At 41.4% G+C, this 25,839-nt stretch overlaps 1 protein-coding gene across 2 annotated transcripts in view; it reads left to right on the forward strand.

Annotated features, from left to right (window-relative positions):
- The first annotated feature begins 1,558 nt into the window (after positions 1-1,558).
- Positions 1,559-25,839, forward strand: part of LOC307188481 (tumor necrosis factor receptor superfamily member 10B-like) — a 47,189-nt gene continuing 22,908 nt past the window's right edge. For both annotated transcript variants that reach the window (XM_079925624.1, XM_079925625.1), the window contains exons 1-2: positions 1,559-1,906; positions 9,997-10,099. In XM_079925624.1, the coding sequence (XP_079781750.1) occupies positions 1,724-1,906; positions 9,997-10,099 (286 nt within the window). In that variant the 5' untranslated portion in view covers positions 1,559-1,723. The remainder of the gene's footprint in view (positions 1,907-9,996; positions 10,100-25,839) is intronic.

The raw sequence follows: 25,839 nt of genomic DNA on the forward strand, positions 1-25,839 counted from the left end.
TCCTTCGTATAGATTTTCCCTTTTAATAGAGAAGCGTTTCATAATAAGGGTTCTTTTCTCTTTCTTTTTATTTTGTGTCATCAAGTCTGAAATGTACTGTAACAAACCTTCCATGGAGCTTTTTAACGAAGTATTTGTACCTGCATCGTATTATCAAATGTTCACACCTCCTATAGGATAGAGAGCCCAGGACCACCAAATCACACAGTGTCAGAGCCAGCCTTTTCCTCCCAGTGCCAACTGACAAATTATTTTCACTGGAGCCGCCGGTGTCCCACTTCCTCCTTGGCATGAATAAGAGAGGAGGGACGTGGGCTTGAGAACAGCACAATGGAGTCCTTGGCAACAGCCTACAGATAGCAGAGGCCAAACCCAGACATTCCAGGATGAGATGGAGAGCAGAAGAAGATGATGGGAACTTGAGGAGAGGGATGAAGGTTTGGTACCTACTTGGTCCTGACAAACTAGAGAGATGGGACAGTCTGGAGTGACCTGGACATATGCCTCTGAGCCTGATGGCCCAAAGTGCAGCGTTGCCCAATGTGGGTGGTGTCCTTGGATTGCAAAATCAGGGCCCTGTTATCATCAAAGGACATTCAGAGAGTCATGAAGATAAAATAGGCCAGGCACAGAGACGGAGGTATAGGGACAGCTGAAAGGGCCTGACCCACGTGGGGACCCCCTCTTGGCCCATTTGGTTTAATGTGCCAATTAGTCTCCAGCACTTCTGTTTCCCAAGGGCTTTATGGAATCTACAGGGAAGGAAAATCCTGAAGAAAGGCTGAAATGGGTTCCTCCAGCTTGCCTGACTGCAGGAGCAGTAGGGCTGAGACAAGATAACATGAAGTCCTGAGTGTGAAAGTCAGATGATGGACCTGAAACTACCAGAACATGCAAGGTGGTGATGGGGGAGGTCGGAAGCCTAATGGTGACCTGAATTCAGACCCAGCGATCAATGCCTCTGTGAACTTCATTCGGTCGACTCACCTGTTCATTGAGTGTCTGCTCCAGCCAGACACCTGGCTACAGAGATGCTAAGATCAAGGCCCTGACCAAGAAGCTTCGCACTGGGACAGAGCTGCAAAGTGACCCTGGGTGCAGTGAAACATATCAACTCAGTCAATGAGACTCTTGCGGTGGCGGTGGTGGGGTGGGGGGGCGGGTGAGGGAGTAGCCGTGTGAGGAAAACGCCAAAGTCAGGGCAGGTTAGTTCAGAGTTTATAAACACGGGAGGCTTTGGCTCTGGAAAGGGGACGGGATCAGGACAGGTCCTGGGTTCGGACTCAACCTCACTACCCTGGTCACAGCTGAGGGCACAGTTTCTGGGAGTGGTCAGCTCCCACTTCGTCCCCCCAAACTCCTCACCACCACCTTCTGTGCCTGTCCTGGGAAGGACAGGATCCAGAAACAAACCACGTGCCCAGGGTAGCCAGAGGGTTAGTTCTATGTCCAGCCCCCCACCTTCCGGAGGTGTACCTAGAAGACGACGGCCTTTTATTCAGAGCCTCTCTGCCAACACATCACGTGTTTCAACAACGGTGTGCCTATTCGCTAGCTGGCTTCCGTTCTTTGCCCCGCCCAGGTGACTCAACGCCGCCGAGTACAAAAGTCAGGACGGTCCACCCTCCCAAGAGAGTAAAGAGAGAGACAAGAGTGAGCTCCCGCACACCCCACGGGCGGCAGGGACGATCCAGAGCCCCACGAAAGACACTGTTGCTTCCTGATGGCTCTGCAGGCTGTCACGCCGCGGCGGCTGGGACAGCGAGCGCCCCGCGACAGCACGGGGCAGCGGGGACAGAGCCCACCGGCCGCCTCGGGCTCCCGAGCAGGGCGCCCCCCCGGTCCCAGGCCTCGGCTCCGGGGGCCCTTGGCTCTCATCTTTGTCGTCTGGGGTGCCCTGCTATCGGTGAGTCCCCGCCGCGGGTCCTGGCTGGGGGGAAGGATCGCCTGGTGGCTGGGAGGGGGCGGCAGAAGCGGGGGAGGGAGCGGGGTGGGGGGAGTGGGCAGGCGGACATGGCTGGGTGCCTGCCCGGGTCACCCGCGCAGGACCAACAGTGGGCAGAATCGGGGGAAGGAACAGGGTCACGGCCCGGCAGGACCGACCCGGGCCCAGAGGGAGAAGAGCTCGCGCTCCCCTTCCCGGTCCGCGGCCCGGCTGGCCTTCTGAGCGGTCTCAGAAGTGTATTCCAGGCATTGGAGCGGGCAGTGTCAAGCTGGAAACTCCCTGGCAAGCTGCCTGGAGCGACAGAGAGATTGGCTGTCTTTTCTTTCTTTCTTTTTACTATTTTACACTTATGCTTAAATTCTAAAACATATTCATGGCAAATTGATTAAACAGCAGCCCAAGAAGAAGGCTGCCTTCCACACGTTTTGTTCTGACCCTTGAGTTTCAACAGGAAGGAGGTTCCCAGTTCCTTCTAGTCACATTGCCTGCGAGGCTGCCCTTAAATGACCATCAGGCAGCCAGGAACTGGAGCCGCCCCTCCTTCCTTAGAGGTGGGTGATGCAAACAGGAAAACCCATGGTGATGCACATCCTAAAGACACTTCAAGTGGAAAGGCTCCACCCCTGCATGTTCCAGGTTCCTTATATGTTTAAAAAAAAAAAAAAATTAAATGTGAAACCAACATTACAGGTGTCATGAAGTTTTAAGTACTTTCATTTAACAAATTAATTCAAAATTCAGAGACGCAATAACATATAATCACAAAATGATTACAGAATTAATTTTTTAAAAAATTAGTCTATACTAGACGAGACCCATGTTTAAGGCTGCTGCATGAATGAATCACTTTAGTACAACAGGTGTTTTTCCAGGTGAATGTGAGAATACCTGTGTAGACAAGGTCAAAATATGATCTTGATGGTTTGGGGAATGTGAGACCTAGGCCTCTGACATCCCAAACTCCCGTTCTCATCCCTTCTCATGGCTTTTTTAAAAATGCATTTACAGTCATGATCACTTTTGTTATATTCTGAGTTAATAACAAATTCCGTTAGATGTCTCAGGTCAGTACATGCGGATTTATCCTATTCTTTTTAACAGCATAACATTTTATTGTATAGGTAAAGCAGATGTGGGTGAACCAGTTTATTTCATTCTTGTCTTTCATGAATATCTTTCTAGATTATATCTTTTTTTTTTTTTTTTTGCTAATTCCAACTGTACTGTAGTATATACCTTTGTATGTGTCATACATGCATGTGTACCGTCTACTGGGTAACTCCTTGGAAGTGAAATTGTTGTGTCAATGGGTTAGGTAATATTATACTTTCGTTATATATAATGGCAAACTGTCCTCAAAAAAAAGGCCAGACCATTTTAACTCACATCAAGTGTCCACAAGTATGCCTGTTTCCCTGCACCCTTGCCACACTGAACTTTACTTCTCTGCTTGTCTAAAGTAAATATGGGGCACCACAGTGCTGTGGTTTTGATTCCTCGGTGCCAGTAGAGATTTTCAAGGATCCAGGAGATTTCTGAGACTGGGAGTGGGTGGCCAGGAGACCGCAGGTTAGGCAGCAGGGGAGGGGACAGGGGGACAGCGGTCCCAGCTCTGCACTTGAATGGTGTCACCCAGGGCCAGTTACTGCCCCCAGCCCTGCCTGGCATGAGATGAGGCCCATGTCTTTGGGCTCTTGGAAGGATGACATGAGATGAGCTGCAGAGCTGAGCTTGGTCCTCACCCAGGTCCCTGTTCTGCACATGTGATGGGGCCCCATTTCTGTTGTAGGTCTTCTACCCCAGGTTTCTCTCTCTTTCAAAGTGGGAACTGTGAGGTTCAGAGGCTCAGTCAGGCCACAGGAGTCTTGGGACTGCAGCTGGAGACTGCAGGCCTGCTCTGCTCCTTCCAGCTCTGGGACCCTGTGTACCCCTGCTTCCTGCTGTAAAACGGGAGGAAGTGAACGTCTGCAGGGCCCTCTGAAGCTGCTCAGAGCTGTGTGGGCGCTATGTGAGGCTGTGTGGGAGGACGAATCCCATCCTCAGGGCTGGTGTCGGTCACGCTGGTGCTGGGAGGGCCACAGGGTACGTGGTCTCCCACCCCCCAGCCCCGCAGTGGCTGCCACCTGCATGTATTGGCACTGTGCTGTGGGCTCCCTGGGGTGGGGCAGGAGCTTCTGAAGCACAGGGTGGAGTGCTGTGCTGGGGGGGTCATGGAGGAACTTAGAGGAGCCCAACGTCAGGTGGTGTCGGGATGGCAGTGCAGGGCCTTGGGCCTGGTGAGCCCAAATGCTCTCAACTTCGGATCTGTTTTATTTCTCTCTCATTTTGAATAGTTTCTATTGCTTTCTCTCCAAGTTCACTGATTTTCTACACATCCTAATCTGCTGTTAACCCCATCCAGTACATTTTTTTCCTTTGTGTGTGTGTGTGTGTATTATCATGCTGTTTGTTTGTTTTGTTTTTAAGACTTTATTCTTTTAGAGCAGTTTTAGAGTCAAAATAAAATTGAAGGAAGGTACATAGATTCCCCGTATACCCCCTGTCCCGACACATACATGGTCTCCTCCATTATCAACATACCCACCAGAGTGGTACATGTGTTATAACCAGTGAACCGACACTGACACATTCTAATCACCCAAAGTTCATAATTTATATTATATTATGGTTTATAGTTATATAAACCATAAATTTATAAATATAAATTTATAATTTATATTATGGTTCACGCTTAGCGCTGTAAGTTCTATGAGCTTGGACAAATGTATACTATTGTTACGGTATCATACAGAGTATTTTCACTGCCCTAAAAATCCTCTGTGCTTTGCCTATTCATTCCTCCCTGGCCCCCAACTGCTGGAAACCATTGATCTTTTTACTGTCTCCATAGTTTTGCCTTTTCCAGAATGTCATGTCATTGGATTCATACAGTATGTAGCTTTTTCAGATTGGCTTCTTTCACTTAGTGATATGCATTTGAGGTTCCTCCATGTCTTTTCATGGCTTGATAGCTTATTTCTTTTCTGGCCTGAATAACATTCCATTGTCTGGATGTACCACAGTTTATTTATCGATTCACCTACTGAAGGAAATCTTGGTTGTTTCCAAGTTTGGGCAATTGTGAAAAAAGCTGCTATAAACATCTGTGTTCACGTTTTTGTGTGGCCATACATTTTCAAGTCATTTGGGTAAATACAAAGGAGCACAATTGCTGGATTATATGGTAAGAGTATGTTTGGTTTTGCAAGAAACCACAAAACTATCTTCAAAGTGGCTCTTCCATTTGCATTTTTACCAGCAGTAATTGAGAGTTCCTGTTGCTCCACCTCTTCATCAGCATTTGGTGTTGTCAGTGTCCAGGTTTTGGCCATTCTTATAGGTGTGTACAGCATCTCATTAGTGTTTTACTTTGTATTTCCGTGATGACATATGATGTGGATCAACTTTTTGTATGCTTATTGGCCATCTGTATATTCTTTGGTGAGGTATCTGTTAAGGTCTTTTGTCCATTTTTTAACAGAGTTGTTTGTTTTCTTATTGTTGAGGTTTTTTTAAGTTCTTTGTATATTTTGGAAAACAGTCCTTTTTATTTTTTTATTTATTTATTTTTAATTTTTTTTTTTGTGCAGTATGTGGGCCTCTCACTGTTGTGGTCTCTCCCGTTGTGGAGCACAGGCTCCGGGCGCGCAGGCTCAGCAGCCATGGCTCACGGGCCTAATCGCTCTGCGGCACGTGGGATCTTCCCGGACCGGGGCACGAACCTGTGTCCCCTGCATCGGCAGGTGGACTCTCAACCACTGCGCCACCAGGGAAGCCCCTGGAAAACAGTCCTTTTTAGATGTATCTTTTGCAAATACTTTCTCCCAGTCTGTTACTTGACTTCTCATTCTTTTGATATTGTTTTTTTCAAAGCAGAATTTAACTTTAATGAAATCCAGCTTATCGGTTATTTCTTTCATGGATCATGCCTTTGGTAGTTGTATCTAGAAAGTCATCACCAGGGACTTCCCTGGTGGTCCAGTGGTTAAAAATCTGCCTTCCAGGGGCTTCCCTGGTGGCACAGTGGTTGAGAGTCTGCCTGCCGATGCAGGGGACACGGGTTCGTGCCCCGGTCTGGGAGGATCCCACATGCCGCGGAGCGGCTGGGCCCGTGAGCCATGGCCGCTAAGCCTGCGTGTCCGGAGACTGTGCTCCGCAACGGGAGAGGCCATAACAGTGAGAGGCCCACGTACGAAAAACAAAAAAAAAAATCACAACCTGAAAGTTGAGAGTTATGTTTTATTCAGCGGGAATTTTTATTTAATTTAATTTATTTATTTGGTTTTGGCCATGCCGCATGGCATGTGGGATCTTAGTTCCCTGACCAGTTATCAAACCCACGCCCCCTGCATTGGAAGCATGGAGTCTTAACCACTGGACCGCCAGGGAAGTCCCTCGGTGGGAATTTTTAGGACTTCAAGCCCAGGAGGCAGCATCTCAAGTAACCCTGAGAGAACTGCTCGGAGGAGGCGAAGGGGAAGCTAGGATATATAGGAGTTTGCAACAAAGGGCAGGTAGTTGGGAACATCAAAAGATTATTGTTAATGAAAGAAAACCCAGATATCCCAAGTTAAGGAATTTAGCACCTTTCTATGTATGGGAAGATGCAAGAGTCAGGTCTCACGGAAATCATTCCTTTAGTATGCACCTAACCTATCTGGGGCCAGAATCCTGTGTTTTCAAATCCTGAGTTTCCTCAGGGTTTTCACATCCTGAGCTTCCTCAGGCCACAGGTGGCCGCAGGTGAAGGCTGCTAGATGGCAGGTATTCTTTCCTTCCTGAGGTCTGTATCTAGATTTGTTTTTTGCATGTGGACATCTAGTTGTTCCAATCCCGATCACTATATCTGTCATTACAGATATGGTTACTTTTTAAATTTCTAGAAGTTCCATTTGGCTCTTGTTTGTTTGTTTGTCTTTTATATGTCATCCATCTCTCTCCTGATTGTGTTCATTTTATTCTTTTATGTCCCTGAGTATAAGATTCAAATAGCTGTTTTATAGTCTTTGTGGATTAATTCAATGGTCTCTGTCACTTTCTACAATTTCTATTGATTGAATTTTTCCTACTTATTCTGATGTTTTCCTGCTTCCTGCTCTGTCACTTTTTATTAAGTGATACAGATTGTGAATTTTGTTTTCTTAGGTATTCATTTTTGTTGTGTTCTTTTAAAGAGGGCTGGATATTGTTCCAGTCATAGTAAAGAAAATTGAATATCAGTTCGATCTTCCAATATTTGCTTTTAAGTTCGATGCCTGGGCTACACTTGCCTTATTTGGGCATTAAATTCATTAACTACAAAGGACATAGTAGTTAACCACTGATATCTAGGCAGCACCCCTATTATGCAGTCTGTCCACTCTGGTTAATGGCAGCATGAACAGTGCCAGCCCCGGGCGAGCCTCGATCCTTGTCAGCCGGCTGGTTTCTAGCGGTCTCTTCTCAGCCGGGGGTGGGTCCCTCCCGCGCGTGCACAGATGAGCACTCACCCACACACTGGATGGGCCCCTCTGCACGTCTCCAGAGCTCTCTCTGGGCAGCTTTTCTTCTCCAGTTCTCGCCCTGCATTCAGCCTCCTGGAACTCCTCTCACTCCCTTAAGAGGCCACGGGGTCTCTGTCGGGTCCCTTCCTGAGCTTCAGCCTGGAAACTGTCCTTAGGCAGGATGCTGAGGCCAACCCTAGGCTCACCTCCTTTGTGTCCTGGGGAGGGTGCTGTATTTTTATTCTGACATATTTTCTTAATTTATTAAAACACTCAAAATTACAGAAAATTTGCATATACTGTACAAAACCCTTTATCCTGACCATCTGAAAACTAGATGCTAACATGATGAATATCATTCCTGAACACTTTGGTGTGTACTCCCTACAAACAGGAACATTCTCCCCCATAGCCACAATACAACCTTCAAATCAGAACATTAACATCGACACATTACCATCTAATTCGCGGACCTCATTCAAATTTCTCCAATTGCTCTTATGTCATTTATAGCTCAGAGACTGTGACACAAATTGTCACTTTTCTGTGACTCTCTGGTATTTAATAGATCCTGGACAGGTTCCATTAGGGACAGCTTGTCAGGCACCTTAAATTTTTTTTTAAAATTGTGGTAAAGTATACATCGCATAAAATTCACCATCTTAACCATTTTTCAGTGTATAGTTCACTAGCATTAACTATATTCTCATTGTTGTGCAACCAATCTCTAGAGCTATTTTCATTTTGCAAAACTGAAACTCTCTACTCATTAAACAACAACATCCAAATTCTCCCCTCTACCCAGACCCCGGCAATGGCCATTCTACTTTCTCCATGAATTTGACTACTCTAGGGACCTCATGTAAACGGAATCATATGGTATTTTGGTGATTGGCTTATTTCACTTAGGATAGTGTCCTCAGGTTCATCCGTGTTGTAGCATGTGCCAGAATTTCCTTCTTTTTTAAGGTGAATAATATTCCATTTTATGTATATACCACATTGTTTATCCATTCATCCACTGATGGACATTTGGGTTACTTCCATCTTTTGGCTATTGTGAATAATGGTGCTATGAACATGGGTGTACAAATAACCCTCTGAGACCTTGCTTTCAATTCTTTTGGATATATACCCAGAGATGACATTGCTAGATCATATAGTAATTTTATTTTTAGTTTTTTGAGAAACCCCCAAATTTTATGGAAACTGTTTTCCATAGGGGCTGCATCATTTTACATTCCCACCAACAGTGCACAAGACTTCCAATTTCTCCACATCTTTGCCAACACTTGTAGTTTATGGGTTTCTTTTTTTCTTTCTTTTTTTAATAGTGGCCATCCTAATGGATGTGCAGTGGTACCTCATTGTGGTTTTGATTTGCATTTCCCTAATGATGCGTGATGTTGAGCATCTTTTCATGTGCTTATTGGCCATTTGTACATCTTCTCTGGAAAAACATCTATTCAAATCTTTTACTTATTTTAAAATGGTTGTTTATTATTATTATTGTTGTTGTGTTGTAGGAGTTCTTTATATATTCTGGATATTAACCCCTTATCAGATATATGATTTGCAAACATTTCTCCCATTCTGTGCGTTGCCCTTTCACTCTGTTAATTGTGTTTTTTTTGATGCACAGAAGTTTAAAATTTTGATGTTAGCACAATTTATCTATTTCTTTCATGTTGCCTGTGCTTTTGGTGTCATATCCAAGAAGTCATTTCCAAATTCCAGTTCATGAAGAACTGCCCCTATGTTTTCTCCTAAGTGTTTTATAGCTTTAACTCTTATGTTTCTATCTGTGATCCATTTTGAGTTAATTTTTGTATACGGTGTTAAGTAAGGGTCCAAGTTCATATTTTTGCATATGGATATCCAGTTTCCCCAAGATTGTCCTTTCTCCATTAAATGATTTTGGTACTCCTTGTCAAGTCATTTGACCATATATGCAACAGTCTATTTCTGGGCTATCTGTTCTATTCTATTGGTCTAGATGTCTGAGGCACCTTTTTAAACCAGAAATTCATCATTTAATCAATATTTGGTGAACAAAAAATTATTTAATGTTTGACTCTGTATCCTGATATTTTTAAGTTTGCATATTATATAACCCTCATTCGTAAATGTGTGTGTGTATGTAAAAGAAAGAGAATATTCACACATATGGTGAAATAGTGGAACTAAATGAGACAAAACATTAATGGATGCTATTTCTAAGATGAGGGGATCATATATAGTTTTTGTATCCTTATAAAAATTTTACCTCCTCCTATTTTCTAGAATAAACACGTTTTCTTCTATAAGAGAAAAGGATAAAGGAGAGTTTTTCAAGGGTATGTTACTTGGCTAGCCCCAAATCATGAAAGTTCAAACATAAATACTGAAGAATATTTAAGACTTTGGAGCTGGGAGAAAGGTGTAAGTTCTGCTTAGTTTTGGAGGTGAGGTGAAAGGATTGTGGAATGGATTCTGGGAGGGGTGAGAGTCTGGAAGCCACTCATGCCTGTCCCTGTTTTGTCCCTATAGGTCACAGCTGCCTCAATCATGCCCACAGGGAAGGATGGAGTTCACCAACAATTAGCTGCCCCACAGGGATGGAGGCGCAGCTTCTGGGAGTTGTGTCCCCCAGGTAAATTCTACGACTGATCTCCAACCCTTACCTGACCCTTGTCTGCCTTATCTTCATGTCCTTCTGGTCTTCTGATTCCTGCAGTTCCTGGTTCTTATTCCACAGGCATTTACTGGAAGTCTTCCGTGTGCCAGGCGCTGTGCTAGTGGAGGACGTGAGGCCCCCGCCCTCCTGGAACACTCCTCCTAGGATGACACCCAGACAGATGGACAAACGTGACAGTCAGAGAGATGAGCTAGGAACTGTGAGGATAATTGAGTGATGGGTGGGACAGAGATGGTGTTGGTAAGGCCTCCTGGGGTTGGTGACTTTGGTGCAGAGAGCCAGGTAGAGTGCTCCTGAGGGGGCCCCCGGGAACTGTCACCCCAAGGGGCAGGGCTGGGCTTGTTTTAGCAAAGCTAGGGGGCAGCTGGGGTGAGTGGAGGGTGGAGAGGTCAACAGGACAGGTGGGAGGAGATCACACAGGGTCCTGGACACCGTGGAGGGAGCATGGGTTTTATTTTGTTAGTGAGGGACAACTCCAAAAAGTTTTAAGCGAAAGACTGAAGGAATCAGGTTTGTTTTAGGCAGAGGACCAATGCGATAAGAGCACACTCTTGGATTGAAAGGGGGCAAGACCAGAAACAGGTGGAGAGCCTTCCAGGGCATGTCTGTGAAGTGCACCCCTGGTTCTTCTACCTGGTGTGATGTCTGTTCCATGTGGTTCTATGAGCCACAGGAAAACAGCAGAAACCATGCCTGGCAGGGTGGTTGACTGGGGTTTTTGCTTTGCACGTGTTTCCTTTACCCCAGGAAGGAAAGTGAGTTAGAAGTTGATTTTCTGCACAAGGGCTTCCGGAGCTGGCAAGAGTAGTACTGAGGGGTGCTTAAAAACCCTTTAAGACTGTGCATTTCCATGAGCATCATAAGAAAGACTCTTGTGCCTTTCCATTTGATGTTCAGTGTGGGCTTGTCAAAGTGTCAGGATGTGGACAGGGAAGAGCTTAGCCCCAAACAAACACAAAAACGAAACTGTAAATGCACAAGGGCTTCCAGCACCTGTTGCTGTGGTCCGGGGTCAAGATGGGTGGGCTTTAATATGGTGGTGAACAGAGCAGATTAGGAAGGATGAGGGATATACTGAGATAATTCTTTCTCTTTATAAAATTGTAAGAGAAATTTCTCATATATATTTGCAGTAGTTTTGTTATTTTCTATTTTATAATTAAGTCATTGATTCACCCAGATTTTATTTTCTTATAAGAAGAGAGTAAGAAAGACATTTCATTGTTTTCCAGTAGTCTTCTTAGTTGCCCCAGCACCATTATTAAATAATCACATTTTTATCATTGATATAAATTGTTATCATGATAATACATTATTAAGTTTTCTGTAAGGTAGGGTTTTTAGAGTATATTCTTTTTTTTTTTTTTTGTGGTACGCGGGCCTCCCACTGCTGTGGCCTCTCCCGTTGCGGAGCACAGGCTCCGGACACGCAGGCTCAGCAGCCATGGCTCACGGGCCCAGCCGCTCCGCGGCATGTGGGATCTTCCCGGACCGGGGCACGAAACCGTGTCCCCTGCATCGGTAGGCGGACTCTCAACCACTGTGCCACCAGGGAAGCCCTCGAGTATATTCAATATTGATAAAAATAAATCAGGGAACTCACAGACAACATGTAGAAGAATTATGGTTTTGGTTTTTCTTTCCCCAGTCTGACCATCTCTACCTTTTAATTGGAGAGTTTAAATTATTTACATTTAACACTATTACTGATAAGGTAAAACTTACTTCTGGTCTTAGGTATTTAATTTCTTTATGTCTTATGTATTTTGTTCCTTAATTTCTCCATTACTGCCTTTTTAAAAATTTGATTGATTTTTTTTAGTACTATTTCAATTCCCTTTTTTCCTTTTCTGTGTATTTTTTAGCCATTTTCTTAGTGGTTACCATGGAGATTACAATTACCATCTTAAACTGATAAAATTCTAGTTTTTATAATTCTGACAACATTTCAATGGAATCCAAACACTGTGTTCCTATACATCTCCATCTCTCCCCTTATATATTGTCGTCAGAGATCACATCTTTGTACATTGTGCGCCCATTAACAGGGATCTTCTGGAGATGTGTATGGGTGTCAAGTTGACAAGGGGTGGCCTTGTGATGGTTAATTTGATGTGTCAACTTATTTAGGTCACGGTACCCAGATAATGTTCTAATGTTTCTGTGAAGGTAATTTTTTTTTTTACGTCTTTATTGGAGTATAATTGGTTTACAATGGTGTGTCAGTTTCTGCTTTATAACAAAGTGAATCAGTTATACATATACATATGTTCCCATATCTCTTCCCTCTAGATATGATACCATTTAAATCAGTAGACTTTGAGTGAAGCATATTACCCTCCTTAATGTGCGTGAGCTTCATCCAACCTGTTGAAAGTCTTAATAGAAAAAGATTCACCTTTCTGGAGAAAGAGGGAATTCTGCCAGTAGACTGCCTTCAGAATCAAACTGCAACTCTTCCCTGTCTGCCTATTCTGTGTGAACCAGTTCCTTAAAATATCTTTTTCTTTCTATACACACACGAGCACACACACATACACACTCCATTTCTCTCTATTGGTTCTATTTCTCTGGAAAACAAATAGAAAAATTTTTAAGATTTAAAATCTTTTTGACCATACTCAATCTTCAAATAAAGACAATAACAAGGTCATAGTTCTAACATGATCCAACACTGCTGCATACATCTGAAAACACACCTATATTTTCTTTAGAAGAGGATGCAATGTCCTTGGGTGACTTATACTCTTCTCCATGTTATCTCATAACTTAAATACTATGATGTAAGTTAACAATACTTAAATACTATGATATAAAGTCAATATATCTTATATGATAAGGGGATAAGAGAGGGAAGAAAGCAAAGATATTTGCTTAACATATATAAATACAAAAGCACAAGCATAACATAGTAAAGAAGACATTTATAACAATTACAACCCTTGTTTCCGTAACTGGTCATGCAGTCGTAGCTGGTATTTAAACCATCTTCTACTACCCATTCCATTTTCCCTGCCCTCAGCAAGCATCTTAGCTGATCATATGCATATATGCTGTGCATATTAGAGTGAGACAAGCCTTCATTCCTGAGGGGTCTAAGCCATTAGTCCTGCCTGAATCGAATTGTTATAGATTTCCATTGACTTTAATCACAATGCACGGTAATTCTAAGAAACACCCTAAGGGATCTTTTGGATTCTAGACACGATCTTCCTTACCTTCATTGTGTAGCAGTAGTTCAATTTCCCCTTGGCAGTCAGGGTCAGTACAGTAACTTCTTTGCCTGCTAATTCAGAGACATGAAGAGCCCTACGTGGCTGGGTGGCATTCTTAACTGCCAGTTCAATTGAATCATCGTTGTGTCTTCTGGTGGAAGCATTCCTCCCTTTAGAACTAACCCTCTAGGCCAGTAGAGCATAAAGTCATGGGAACAAGAAGCAAAATTTTGGCTACTGTATAGTTAGCGGTAATAGTGAGTAGTAACACTCCCATTTCCACTCCTTGGTTCCTGGATCCATGAATGCTGGCCATGGAAGAAAATATTACACATTGGATGCTGATTCAGAGCATATATGGCCTTATGGAAAACCTTGTCCCAATCTTACAAGGTACTGCCATCTAGATGGCATTGTAACTGAGTCTTTGAAAGGTCATTCCACCATTCTATCAAGCCAGATGATTCAAGATGGTGGAGAGCATAAGACCAGGGAATTCCTTGAGCATGGGCTCATTGCTGCACTTCACTTACTGTCACGTGAGTTCCTTGGTCAGATCGATGGTGTGAGGCATACCACAGTGGTGGATAGGTATTCTGTAAGTCCATGGATGGTACTTTTGAAAGAAGCATTGCATGTAGGAAAGGTAGATTCGTCTTCAGAGTGTCTATTCCAGTAAGAACAAAATGATGCCCCTTTTCATGATGGAAGTGGTCCAGTGTAATCAACCTGCACAGCATTCTCTTGTTCTGGGCACTGCTCAAAATTAGCAGCTTTTTGGGTCACTCAGTAATAGGCTGGAATAACACATCAAAATGAGGAATATGTTGCCTCTAAAACTGAAAGAGGCCCATTAAATGTTGTACCTCTTTCTCGGTTGTAGGGGGAGCCAGAGGGAACAGCCTATCCTTTACCTTGGAAAGGATATCTCAACATGCCCCACACCACTGGACCCCTAGACATTTCAATGAGGCAGAAGGCCCCTGAATTTTTGTTGGATTTCTTTCCCACTCTTTAATATACAAACATCTTACCAGAGTACTTACTACTCCTTGCTCACTAGATCCAATCAGCATAACATTATCAATGTAATGAACCAGTGTGATGTTGTGTATAAGGGAAAGGACATCAAGACCTTGTGAATTATGTTATGACACAGGACTGGAGGGCTGATGTACCTCTGAGGCAGGACAGTGTAGGTATATTGCTCGACTTGCTGGTTGGTGGTCTCTACTAACAAATATGAAGAAAAAAGCATTTGTCAGATCAATGGCTGCATACCAGGTACCAGAGGATGTGTTAATTTGCTTTTGCAGTGAAACCACATCTGGTGCTGCAGTTGCAATGGTTAAACTTACAATAATCCACTGTCATTCTCCAAGATCCATCTGTCTTCTGCACGGGCCAGATAGACAAAATGCATGGGGATGCACCCTTCAAGTCCTGGATGGTGGCACTGATTTCTGCAGTCTCTCCAGAAATGCAGTATTGCTTTTGGTTTACTATTTTTCTAGGTAGAGGCAGTTCTAGTGGCTTGCGCTTGGTCTTTCCCACCTAATAGCCCTCATTCTACATCTCAGGAAACATTAATATGGGGATTCTGCCAGTTGCTGAGTATGTCTCTTCCAATTATGCATTTCAGAACTGGAGAAATCATGGCAGGATGTATTTGGGGGCCCACTGGACCCACTGTGAGATGGACCTGAACTAAAACTCCATTGTTCACCAGACCTTCATAAGCCCCTATTCTGAGATGTGGACCATAGTGATGTTTTGGGTCTTCTGGAATTGGTGTCAGTTCAGAGCCAATGTCCAGTGATCTCTGAAAGGTCTGATTATTTCCTTTTCCCCAAAGCACAGTCAGTCTGGTAAAAGGCTGTAGGTCCCTTTGGGGAAAGCTCAGAGAAAGATTAACAATATAAACTTTTGGCAGTATACCAGGGTTTTTCCTCAAGGGTACCCAGATTCTCCTTCATTTGAAGAGTTCTAGGTCTGTAAACAGGATGGGAATTGATTGAGGGGACATGACTCTGTTTTTATGATTCAAGTTAGACTTTTGATCACTTGACCTAGAATTTTTCTACTTATACATATCTTGTACAAATTTAGTAGACTTTTCTATGTATTTCAGTTCTAGGAATGCCATGATCAACCCACCAATGTCATAGGTTTCTGCAAGTAAGACTATTCTGAGCACTACTTTGACTGCTGTCCATTTAATAACCACACCCAGCTTACGTTTGGCCACTGAGTGCCACCACTTGGCCCCTGCCACCCTGGGATCCAATTACCCTCATTACATTTAGATTTCCCAGTTCAGTAGCCGCAGTTCCCATAGTACTTTCTGGTCTACAGAGAAGAGCAATCACAGAGCTCTTCAAGGATGCTAGGGACCCTTCACAAATTTATTTCCCAGAGTACTAGTGAAAGATGTGTCCTCTGGAACATCCCAGAGTGTGTGAGCAGGTCTTAAATGTCAAACCCACTCTAACATTCCAATCTCTTTGAGTCTTTCCCTTCCTCTGTAGTATACCAAGGCAGGTCTGGCATTTCAACTTCATTTACCGTGAGCTACTTTTTAGTCAATGTTTCAGCCAGCCAACAAACTGAAGAAACAAACAATTAGAGCCCTTTGTAACTCCCAAATTGCAACATTAGTTGACCCATATCAATAAATGTGGCCTAATCCAACTTTATGTTCTTTCTACCATTATTTCACAACCTTAATATCCATCCCACACATATTCCCGAGATTCTATTTAAATTGGAAAAATCAAGCAGCTCTTTTGGCGTGTACTGAACAATTTGTATTGTGATTCAGCCACTAGATACTGGGTTTGGTTTTCAGCACACTCACCTCTGCAGCTACAGGAAATAAGTGTCTCTTTCAGGGCAGACATAGAAGCTCTCATGTCATTTATGCAGTGCTTAAGCTGGGAATTAAAATCCTTGAGCTTATTGTTTTCTACCCCCATTGTGTCCAGCAAAATTAAAAGCAGGCAGCCAATCTCACTTTGTTCATTAGTTTTATAACAATGTTCAAAGGAATCAGCAACAAAAACAAAAAAAAGACAAATGGAACTACATAAAACTCTGAAACTGTGCATCATAGGAAACAATCAAGAGTGAAAAGACAGCCTACTGAATGGGAGAAAATATTTGCAAGTTGTATATCTGATAAGGGGTTAATATCCAGGGTATATAAGGAACTTTTACCACTCAACAACACAACAAAGATAACCTAATTTAAAAATGGGCAAAGTTCTTGGATAGACAATTCTCCAAAGAAGGCAAAAAAAATGGTTAATGAACATATGAAAAGATGCTCAACTTCACTAATCATAAGAGAAATGCAAATCAAAACCACAATGAGATATCACTTTACATCCATTAGGATGGCCACTATCAAAAGAACAGAAAATGACAAGTGTTGGTGAGGATGTGGAAGGACTGGAGTCCTTGTGCACTATTGGTAGGAATATAAAATGATGCAGTCATTATGGAAAACAGTATGAAGACTCCTAAAGAAAGATTAAAATAGAATCACCATATGATCCACCAATTCCACTTCTGGGAATATAACTGAAAGAATTGAAAGCAGGATCTCAAACAGATATTTGCATACTCCTTCATATATGAGCTGCATTATTCACAATAGCCAAGAGGTGAGAACAACCCAAATGTTCACCAACAGTTGAATGGAGAAAGAAAATGTGTTATATACACACAATCGAATATTATGCAGCCTTGGAAAGGAGGGAAATCCTGTCACATGCTACAACAAGTAGCCAGTCACAAAAGGACAAATACTGTATGGTTACACTCATAGAAAGTATTTAAAGTACTCAAAATCATAGAAACAGAAAGTAGGAAGATGATTGCCAAGGGCTGGGGAGAGTGGGGCAGGGAATTAGTCCTAACAGATACAGAGTTTCTATTTTGTAAGATGAAAGTTCTAGAGATCTGTTGTACAACATACACTGTGAATATACTTAACACTACTGAAATGTACACTTAAAAATGGTGAAGATGGGGCTTCCCTGGTGGTGCAGTGGTTGGGAGTCCGCCTGCTGATGCAGGGGACACGGGTTCGTACCCCGGTCCGGGAAGATCCCACATGCCGCGGAGTGGCTAGGCCTGTGAGCCATGGCTGCTGAGCCTGTGCGTCCAGAGCCTGTGCTCCGCAACGGGAGAGGCCACAACAGTGAGAGGCCCGTGTACAGCAAAAAACAAACAAACAAAAAAAAAACCGGTGAAGATGGTAAATTGAAAGCTGTATATTTTTACCACAATTTTTAAAAGAAATTCCAAAAGTTATTAAAATAGTAAAATAAAATATACCTTTAAAATATAAAGATATAAAAGGTATTATAAATATAAATGGTCAACTAGACCTTGTCTCTTTTATTTTTCACTTTTAACATTTTATTAGAGTTTATAATAAAAAAATTTTCCAAGTTACCATCTTCATAGCTGGATCACAGAAGCAAAGTGTGAAACTAAACTATGAAAATGCAAGTGTAGTAAAGCTAGTCCATGTCTATTGATATTTTTAATACCTTTTTTTAGTTATAAAGGTAGTACACATAAGAGAAGGTCTAAAGGGGCTTCCCTGGTGGCACAGTGGTTGAGAGTCCGCCTGACGATGCAGGGGACATGGGTTTGCGCCCTGGTCCGGGAAGATCCCACATACGGCGGAGTGGCTGGGCGCGTGAGCCATGGCCGCTGAACCTGTGCGTCCGGAGCCTGTGCTCTGCAACCGGAGAGACCACGACAGTGAGAGGCCCGCGTACCACAAAAAAAAAAAAAAAAGAGAAGGTCTAAAAAGGATATTCATCAAAAACTCTTTATAGTGTTAACCTCTAAGACTTTGTAAAGGGGAGAAATTGCACTTTTACTTCTGAATTTAAATTTTTTTTTTACAGTAGGTTCTTGTTGGTTATCTATTTTAAATATAGCAGTGTGTACATGTCAATCCCAAATTCCCAGTCTATCCCTCCCCACTGCACCCTTCCCCCCAGTAATCACAAGTTCATTTTCTAAGTCTGTGAGTCTGTTTCTGTTTTGTAAATAAGTTCATTTGTATCACTTTTTTTAAAGATTCTGCATATAATCAATATAATATGATATTTGTCTTTCTCTGTCTGACTTACTTCACTTAGTAAGATAATCTCCAGGTCCATCCACGTTGCTGCAGATGTCACTATTTTGTTCTTTTTCATGGCTGGGTAATACTCCATTGTATATATGTACCACATCTTCTTTACCCATTCATGTGTTGATGGACATTTAGGTTGCTTTTGTGTCTTGGCTATTGTAAACAGTGCTGCAATGAACATTAGAGTGAATGTACCCTTTCGAACAATGTTTTTCTCCAGATATGTGCCCAGGAGTGGGATTGCTGGATCATACAGTAGCTCTATTTTTATTTTTTTTAAACCTCCATACTGTTCTCCATAGTGTCTGTACCAATTTACATTCCCACGAACAGTACAGAAGGATTCCTTTTTCTCCACACCCTCTCCAGCATTTATTGTTTGTAGATTTTTAAATGATAGCCATTCTTACTGGTGTGAGGTGATATCTCATTGTTTTGATTTGCATGTCTCTAATAATTAGCAATGTTGAGCATCTTTTCATGTGCCTATAAGAGACCTTGTCTCTTATTTGATTAGAAGATCCAGTGGTGATATTTTGCATATCCTCTATTGTAACATCAATCCATGGACTATCTGTGCACTCTTTTTTCTTAATTTATTTTTTATTGAAGTACAGTTGAATTATAATGTGTTAATTACAGCTGTATGGCAAGTGACTCAGTTATACATATATATATACTTTCTTTTTCATATTGTTTTCCATTATGGTTTATCACCGGATATTGAATATACCTCCCTGTGCCACACAATAGGACCTTATTGTTTATCCATTCTATATATACCAGTTTGTATCTGCTATTCCCAAACTCCCAATCCAACCCTCTCCCACTCCCCTCCCCCTTGGCCATGCACTCTTTATTATAGGAAATAAAGGCATCAGTGTGTTTAAGTCTAATCAGATTAGAGAACCAATTCTAACCCGTCATCCTTAAGATTCTGTTCTGCTAGAATCTCTCAAAGTACCAAAAATTTGTTTTAGTAAGAATTATCCAGAGAAAAAGATCCAATAGAGATTGTATGTATAGACAGAGATTTATTTTCAAGAATTGCTCATGCAGTTGTGGAAGCTGGCAAGTCCAAAATCCAGAAATCGGCTAGCAGTCTGCTGGATATAGAACTTCATGGTTGACAAGTTGTTTCTTGTTTTTGTTTTTTTTCCTTTAGCACTTTGTATTTTTCCCTCCACTGCCTTCTGGCCTCCATTATTTCTAATGAGAAATCAGCTAATAACCTTATTGAGAATCCCTTATATGTGATGAATCATGTCTTACGTGTTGGGTTTGTGTTTTTTTTTTACTTTTTTCGATACTACTTCCCCAGGTTGGGAGTGGGTAATTTGCATGCCTGCTGCTTTCCTTGGCTCCCTCTCTGGATTCAAACCCTGATTCCCCATCACCCATGGTCACCACTGTCCAGGCAGCTACTACCATCAAAAGTTGATAGGGCAGACATTTGAATGGGTCATGGCCCCCATGGGGCCTGCAATGGGCCGAGGTTACCTAGAGTCACCGAAGCCGGCAGCACTGCCCTCACTGAGGCTAGTGGGGAGGCTGACCTGGTTGCTTTTGAGCTGATAAATGCATGCACCACCCCCAAGGGGGTAAGCACTCATTGGTATGTATTAGTTTTTGAATTACCACAGTTATCCAAGTAGGAGAGGAGTGAGGGACCAAAGGAAAAATATATATATTTATATATATTATATCAAAAAATATATCCTAGTTTGATATAGTCCCATTTGTTTATGCTTTTGTTTCCCTTGCCTGAGGAGATGTATCCAAAAAAATATTGCTAAGACTGATGTCAAAGAGTGAACCCCTGAAGTTTTCTTCTGAAGGTTTTATGGTTTCAGGTGTTACATTAGTGTCTTTAAACCATTTTGAATTTAAATTTTTATATGGTGTGAGAAGGTAGTCCAGTTTATATGTAGCCTTACAGTTTTCCCAACACCATTTATTGAAGAGGCATGTTTGTTCTCATTGTATATTCTTGCCTCTTTTGTCATAGATTAATTGTCTATATAAGTGTGGGTTTATTTCTGGACTCTCTATTCTATTTCATTGATCTATGTGTCTGTTTTTGTGCCAGTACCATACTGTTTTGATGGCTGTAGCTTTGTAGTATATTTTGAAATCAAGGAGTGTGATACCTCCAGCTTTGTTCTTTATCAAAATTGTTTTTGGCTATTTGGGGACTTTTGTGTTTCATTAAAAATTTTAGAATTATTTTTTCTATTTCTGTGAAAAATGTCACTGGTGTTTTGATAGGAATTGCATTGAATCTGTAGATTTCCTCAGGTAGTGTTGTCATTTTAACAATATTAATTCTTCCAACATATGACCATAGTATATCTTTGCATCTTTTTGTGTTGTCTTCAGTTTCCTTCATCAATGTCTTATAGTTTTCCAAGTACATTTCATTTACCTCCTTACTGAGATTTATTCCTAGTTATTTTATTCTTTTTGATGCAATAGTAAATGGGATTGTTTTCGTAATTTCTATTTCTGATAGTTCATTGGTAGTGCATAAAAACAGAACAGATTTCTCTACAGTAATTGTGTATCCTGCAACTTTACAGAATTCATTGATGAGCTCTAGCAGTTTTTTGGTGATGTCTTCAGAATTTTCTATGTATAATATCATGTCATCGGCAAACAGTGACAGTTTTGCTTCTTCTCTTCCAATTTGGATGCCTTTTATTTCTTTTTCTTGTCTGATTGCTATGGCTAGAACTTCCAGTAGTACGTTGAATAAAAGGGACAAGAGTGGGCATCCTTTTCTTGTTCCTGATCTTAGAGGAAATGCTTTCAGCTTTTCACCATGGAGTATGATGGTAGTTGTGGGCTTGTCATATATGGCCTTTATAATATTGAGGTGTGTACCCTCTATATCCACTTTGTTGAGAGTTTTTATCATATATGGAGGTTGAATTTTGTCAAAAGCTTTTTCTGAATCTATTGAGATGGTTTTTATTCTTCAGTTTGTTAATGTGGTGTATTACATCGTGTATTGAGCCATCTTTGCAACCTTGGGATAAATCTCAATTGATCATGGTGTATGATCCTTTGAATGTATTGTTGGATTCAGTTTACTTATATTTTACCAAGGATTTTTGCATCTATGTTCATCAGTGATATTGGACTGTAATTTTTCCCATATATTTGTCTGTTTTTTGTATCAGGGTAATGCTGGCCTCATAGTACGAGTTCAGAAGTATTTCTTCCTCTGCAATTTTTTGGAATAGTTTGAGAAGGATGAGTGTTAACTCTTCTCTAGATGTTTGGTAGAATTCCCCTGTGAAGCTATCTGGTCCTGGACTTTTGTTTGTTGGAATTTTTAAATTATTGATTTAATTTCATTATGGGTAATTGGTCTCTTCAAAATTTCTATTTCTGCCTGATTCAGTCTTGAGAGATTGGACATTTCTAGGATTTTTTCTTTTTTCTTTTTTTTTAGGTTTTTCTATTTTATTGCTCTATAACTATTTGTTGTAATCTCTTGTGATCTTTTGTACTTCTGTGGTGTCAGTTGTACCTTTTCCTTTTTCATTCCTGATTTTATAGATTTGGGCCCTTTCTCTTTTTTTCTTAATGCGTTTGGCTAAAGGTTTATCAATTTTGTTTATCTTTTCAAAGAACCAGCTCTTAGTTTCATTGATTTTTTTCTATTGTTTTTAAAATCTCTATTACATTTATTTCTGATCTGATCTTCATGATTTCTTTCCTTCTACTAACTTTGGGTTTTGTTTGTTCTTTTTCTAGCCCCTTTAGGTGTAAGGTTAGGTTGTTTATTTGAGATTTTTCTTGTTTCCTGAGGTGAGGTTGAATTGCTATAAACTTCCCTCTTAGACTGCTTTTGCTGCATCCCATACATTTTGGGTCATTGTGTTTTCATTTTCATTTGTCTCCAGGTATTTTTAAATTTCCTCTTTGATTTCTTCAGTGATCCATTGCTTGCTTTGTATTGTATTATTTATCCTCAACTTGTTTATGTTTTTTGCAGTTTTTTTTCTTGTAGTTGATTTCTGGTCTCATAGCGTTGTGATAGGAAAGGGTGATTGATAAAATGTCAATTTTTGTAAATTTACCAAGAATTCTTTTGTGGCCTAGCATGTGATCTATCCTGGAGAATGTTCCATGTGCATTTGAAAAGAATGTGTATTCTGTTGCTTTTGGATGGAATGTTCTCTCTATATATCTATTAGATGGGATCTAATGTATCATTTAAGGTCAGTGTTTCCTTATTGATTTTCTGTCTGGATGATCTGTCCATTGATGTAAGTGGGGTGTTAAAATCCCTTACTAAATTTGTTACTGCCATTTTCTCCTTTTGTGTCTGTTAATATTTGCCTTATATATTTAGATGCTCCTATGTTGAGTGCATATATATTTATAATTGTTATATCATCCTCTTGGATTGATCCTTTGATCATTATATAATGTCCTTCTTTGTCTCTTGTAACAGTCTGTGTTTTAAAGCCTATTTTGTCTGATATTAATATTGCTACCCTGGCTTTCTTTTCTTTTCCATTTGCATGGAATACCTTTTCTCAGCCCCTCACTTTCAGTGTGAATGTCTTTAGTGCTGCAGTGAGTCTCTTGTAAGCAGCAGATTGGAGCATTTAGTCCATTTACATTTAAAGTAATTATCAATAGATACGTATGCATTGACATTTTGTTGTTTTGGGGTTGTTTTGTAGTTTTTTGTTCCTTTGTTCTTCTTTTCCTCTCTTCCCTGTGATTTGATGACTATCTTCAGTGTTTTGTTTGGATTACTTTCCCTTCGTGTGTGTATCTAATACAAATTTTTGAAATATGGTTACCATGAGGCTTATATACAGCAATCTATGTGTGTGTGTGTGTGTGTGTGTGTGTGTATGATTAAGTTGATGCTCTCTTAAATTTGAACACAGTTTAACAACAGTGCAACTGTATTTTTACTCTCCAACCCCCAATCTTTACTTTTTTTGACATCATATTTTACATCTTTTTGTTTTGTGTATCTCTTAATTACTTATGGTGGATATAGATGATTTTACTTCTTTTGTCTTTTAGCCTTCCTACTGGTTTTATAAGTGGATTTACAACCTTTACTGTATATTTGCCTTTATCAATTAGCTTTTTACTTTCAAAATATTCCTGTTTCTAGTTGTGGTCTTTTCTATTATGCTGAGAGAAGTCCATTAACATTTCTTGTAAAACTGGTTTGGAGGTGCTGAAGTCATTTAGATTTTGCTTGTCTGTAAAACTTTTGATATCTCCTTCAAATCTGAATGATAGCCTTGCCAAGTAGAGTTTTCTTCATTGTCGTTTTTTCCCTTTTATCACTTTAAATGTATTGTGCCACTCCTTTCTGCCCTACAGAGTTTCTGCTGAAGAGTCAGTTGATAGTCTTATGGGAGTTCCCTTGTGTGTAACTTGTTGCTTTTCCCTTGCTGCTTTTAATACTCTCTCTTTATCTTTAATTTTTGCCATTTTAATTTCAGTGTCCTTATGTGGTTCTCTTTGCATTTATCCTGTTTGGGACCCTCTGTGCTTCCTGAACCAGGATGTCTGTTTCCTTTCCCAGGTTAGGGAAATTTTCAGCTATTATGACTTCAAGTTTGTTCTCTGTACCTTTTCCTCTTTCTAGTCTCCTTCTGAGACCCCTATAATGCAAATTTAGTACACTTGATGTTGTCCAAGGTCTCTTAAAATGTCCTGTATTTTTAAATTCTTTTTTCTTTTTTGTGCAACTTGAGTAATTTCTACTACTCTGTCTTCCAGTTCACTGATCCATTCCTCTGTATCATCTAATCTATTGTTGCTTCCTTCTAATATATTTTTTATTTCAGTTATTATATTCTTCAGCTCTGTTTGGTTCTCCTTTATATTTTCTAACTCTTTGTTAAATCTCATTGTGTCCATTCACTCTTCTCCCAAGTTCTTTTATCATCTTTGTGATCATTACCTTGAACTCTTTATTGGGTAGGTTGCTTATCTCTATTTTCACTTAATTATTCTGGGGTTTTATCTTGGTCCTTCATTTGGAACATATTCCTCAGTCACCTCATTTTACTAATTCACTGTTTTTATTTCTATATATTTGTATGTTGGTTACATTTCCCAATCTTGGAGAAATGACCTTTTGTAGGAGATGTCCTATGTCCCAGCAGCACACTCCCCTATCATCACTGGAGCTATATGCTCTAGGGGTGCCCCCATGTGTGCTGTGTGGGCCCTTCTGTTGTGGCAGGCTGACTACTATGGGTGGGCTGGTAGGCATGGCTGGCCCTCAGTCCACTTGGCTGCTAGTCCCTGCCTAATGTGGTGTCTGCTCGCCACTGGTGGGCAGGGCTGGGACACAAGGTGGCTGGCTGTGGAGCCCCAGGAATTCCAGGCCTAGTTCTGGCCCACTGGTGGTTGGAGCAAGGTCCCAGGGTGGCTGGTTGTGGGACCAGGGGTCCCAGAGCTAGAGTCAACTGCTGAGAAGTGGGACCAGTTCCTGACATGGCTAGCTACAGGGTCTGGGGTGTCCCAAAGCTGGTGTCAGCCCACTGATGAGTGTGGCTGGATCCCAGAGAGAGTGGCTGAGGGGCCTAAGATGTCTCAGAGCTGATGTCAGCCTGCTGGTGGGCAGGGCTGGGGCCCAGGTGTTCACAGGGCTAGTGCCAGCCCACTGATGGGCAGAGATCATTCCTGGGGCCTTTGGCTGCAGGTTCGCATTCCTTGCTAGATTTAATTCTAGCTACCCTCTTGAAAAACTGATCCAGTGATGTCTGGGTAGTAGCCCTTTTTTTTTCTCATCAGAGATGACACAGTAGTCCTGGATTGCACTCTGAACGGCTGCTGCAGCCTTTGTGTACCAATCTACGTTCAGATCCTGTGCCTCAAAAACTAACAGTGCCTCCTCAAGTAAAGAAAATCCCCTTGCCATTTCCTGCATCATGAAACTCTTCAGTTCTTCAGTTACTTCTTCTTCGTCTTGTTGCTCCACTCTCTCAATTATTTTCACTTTTCTTTCCATCATTATCGCTTGGCGCTTCTTAGTACCAGATACATCACTGCTGCTTTTATGCTTGCTTCCGGACATCCTGGGCTTGAAATAAAGATACTGTACTACTGTATTCTATATAGTATGTACAATAAAATACACAAAAGCACAACCACTTGTAGAGGATGCACGCACGTGACGATGTATGCCAAACACATGAACTAACTTACGTGATTGGACATCCAAAAGCATGTTCATATCTTTGAAAGTTCGCAACTTGAATGTTCGTATGTAGGGGACTTTCTGTACATCAAAATTTAAAACTGTGCATCAAAGGAAACAATCAATA

This window comes from Stenella coeruleoalba (genome assembly GCF_951394435.1).
Source record: "Stenella coeruleoalba genome assembly, chromosome: 7".
Lineage (NCBI taxonomy): Eukaryota > Metazoa > Chordata > Mammalia > Artiodactyla > Delphinidae > Stenella > Stenella coeruleoalba.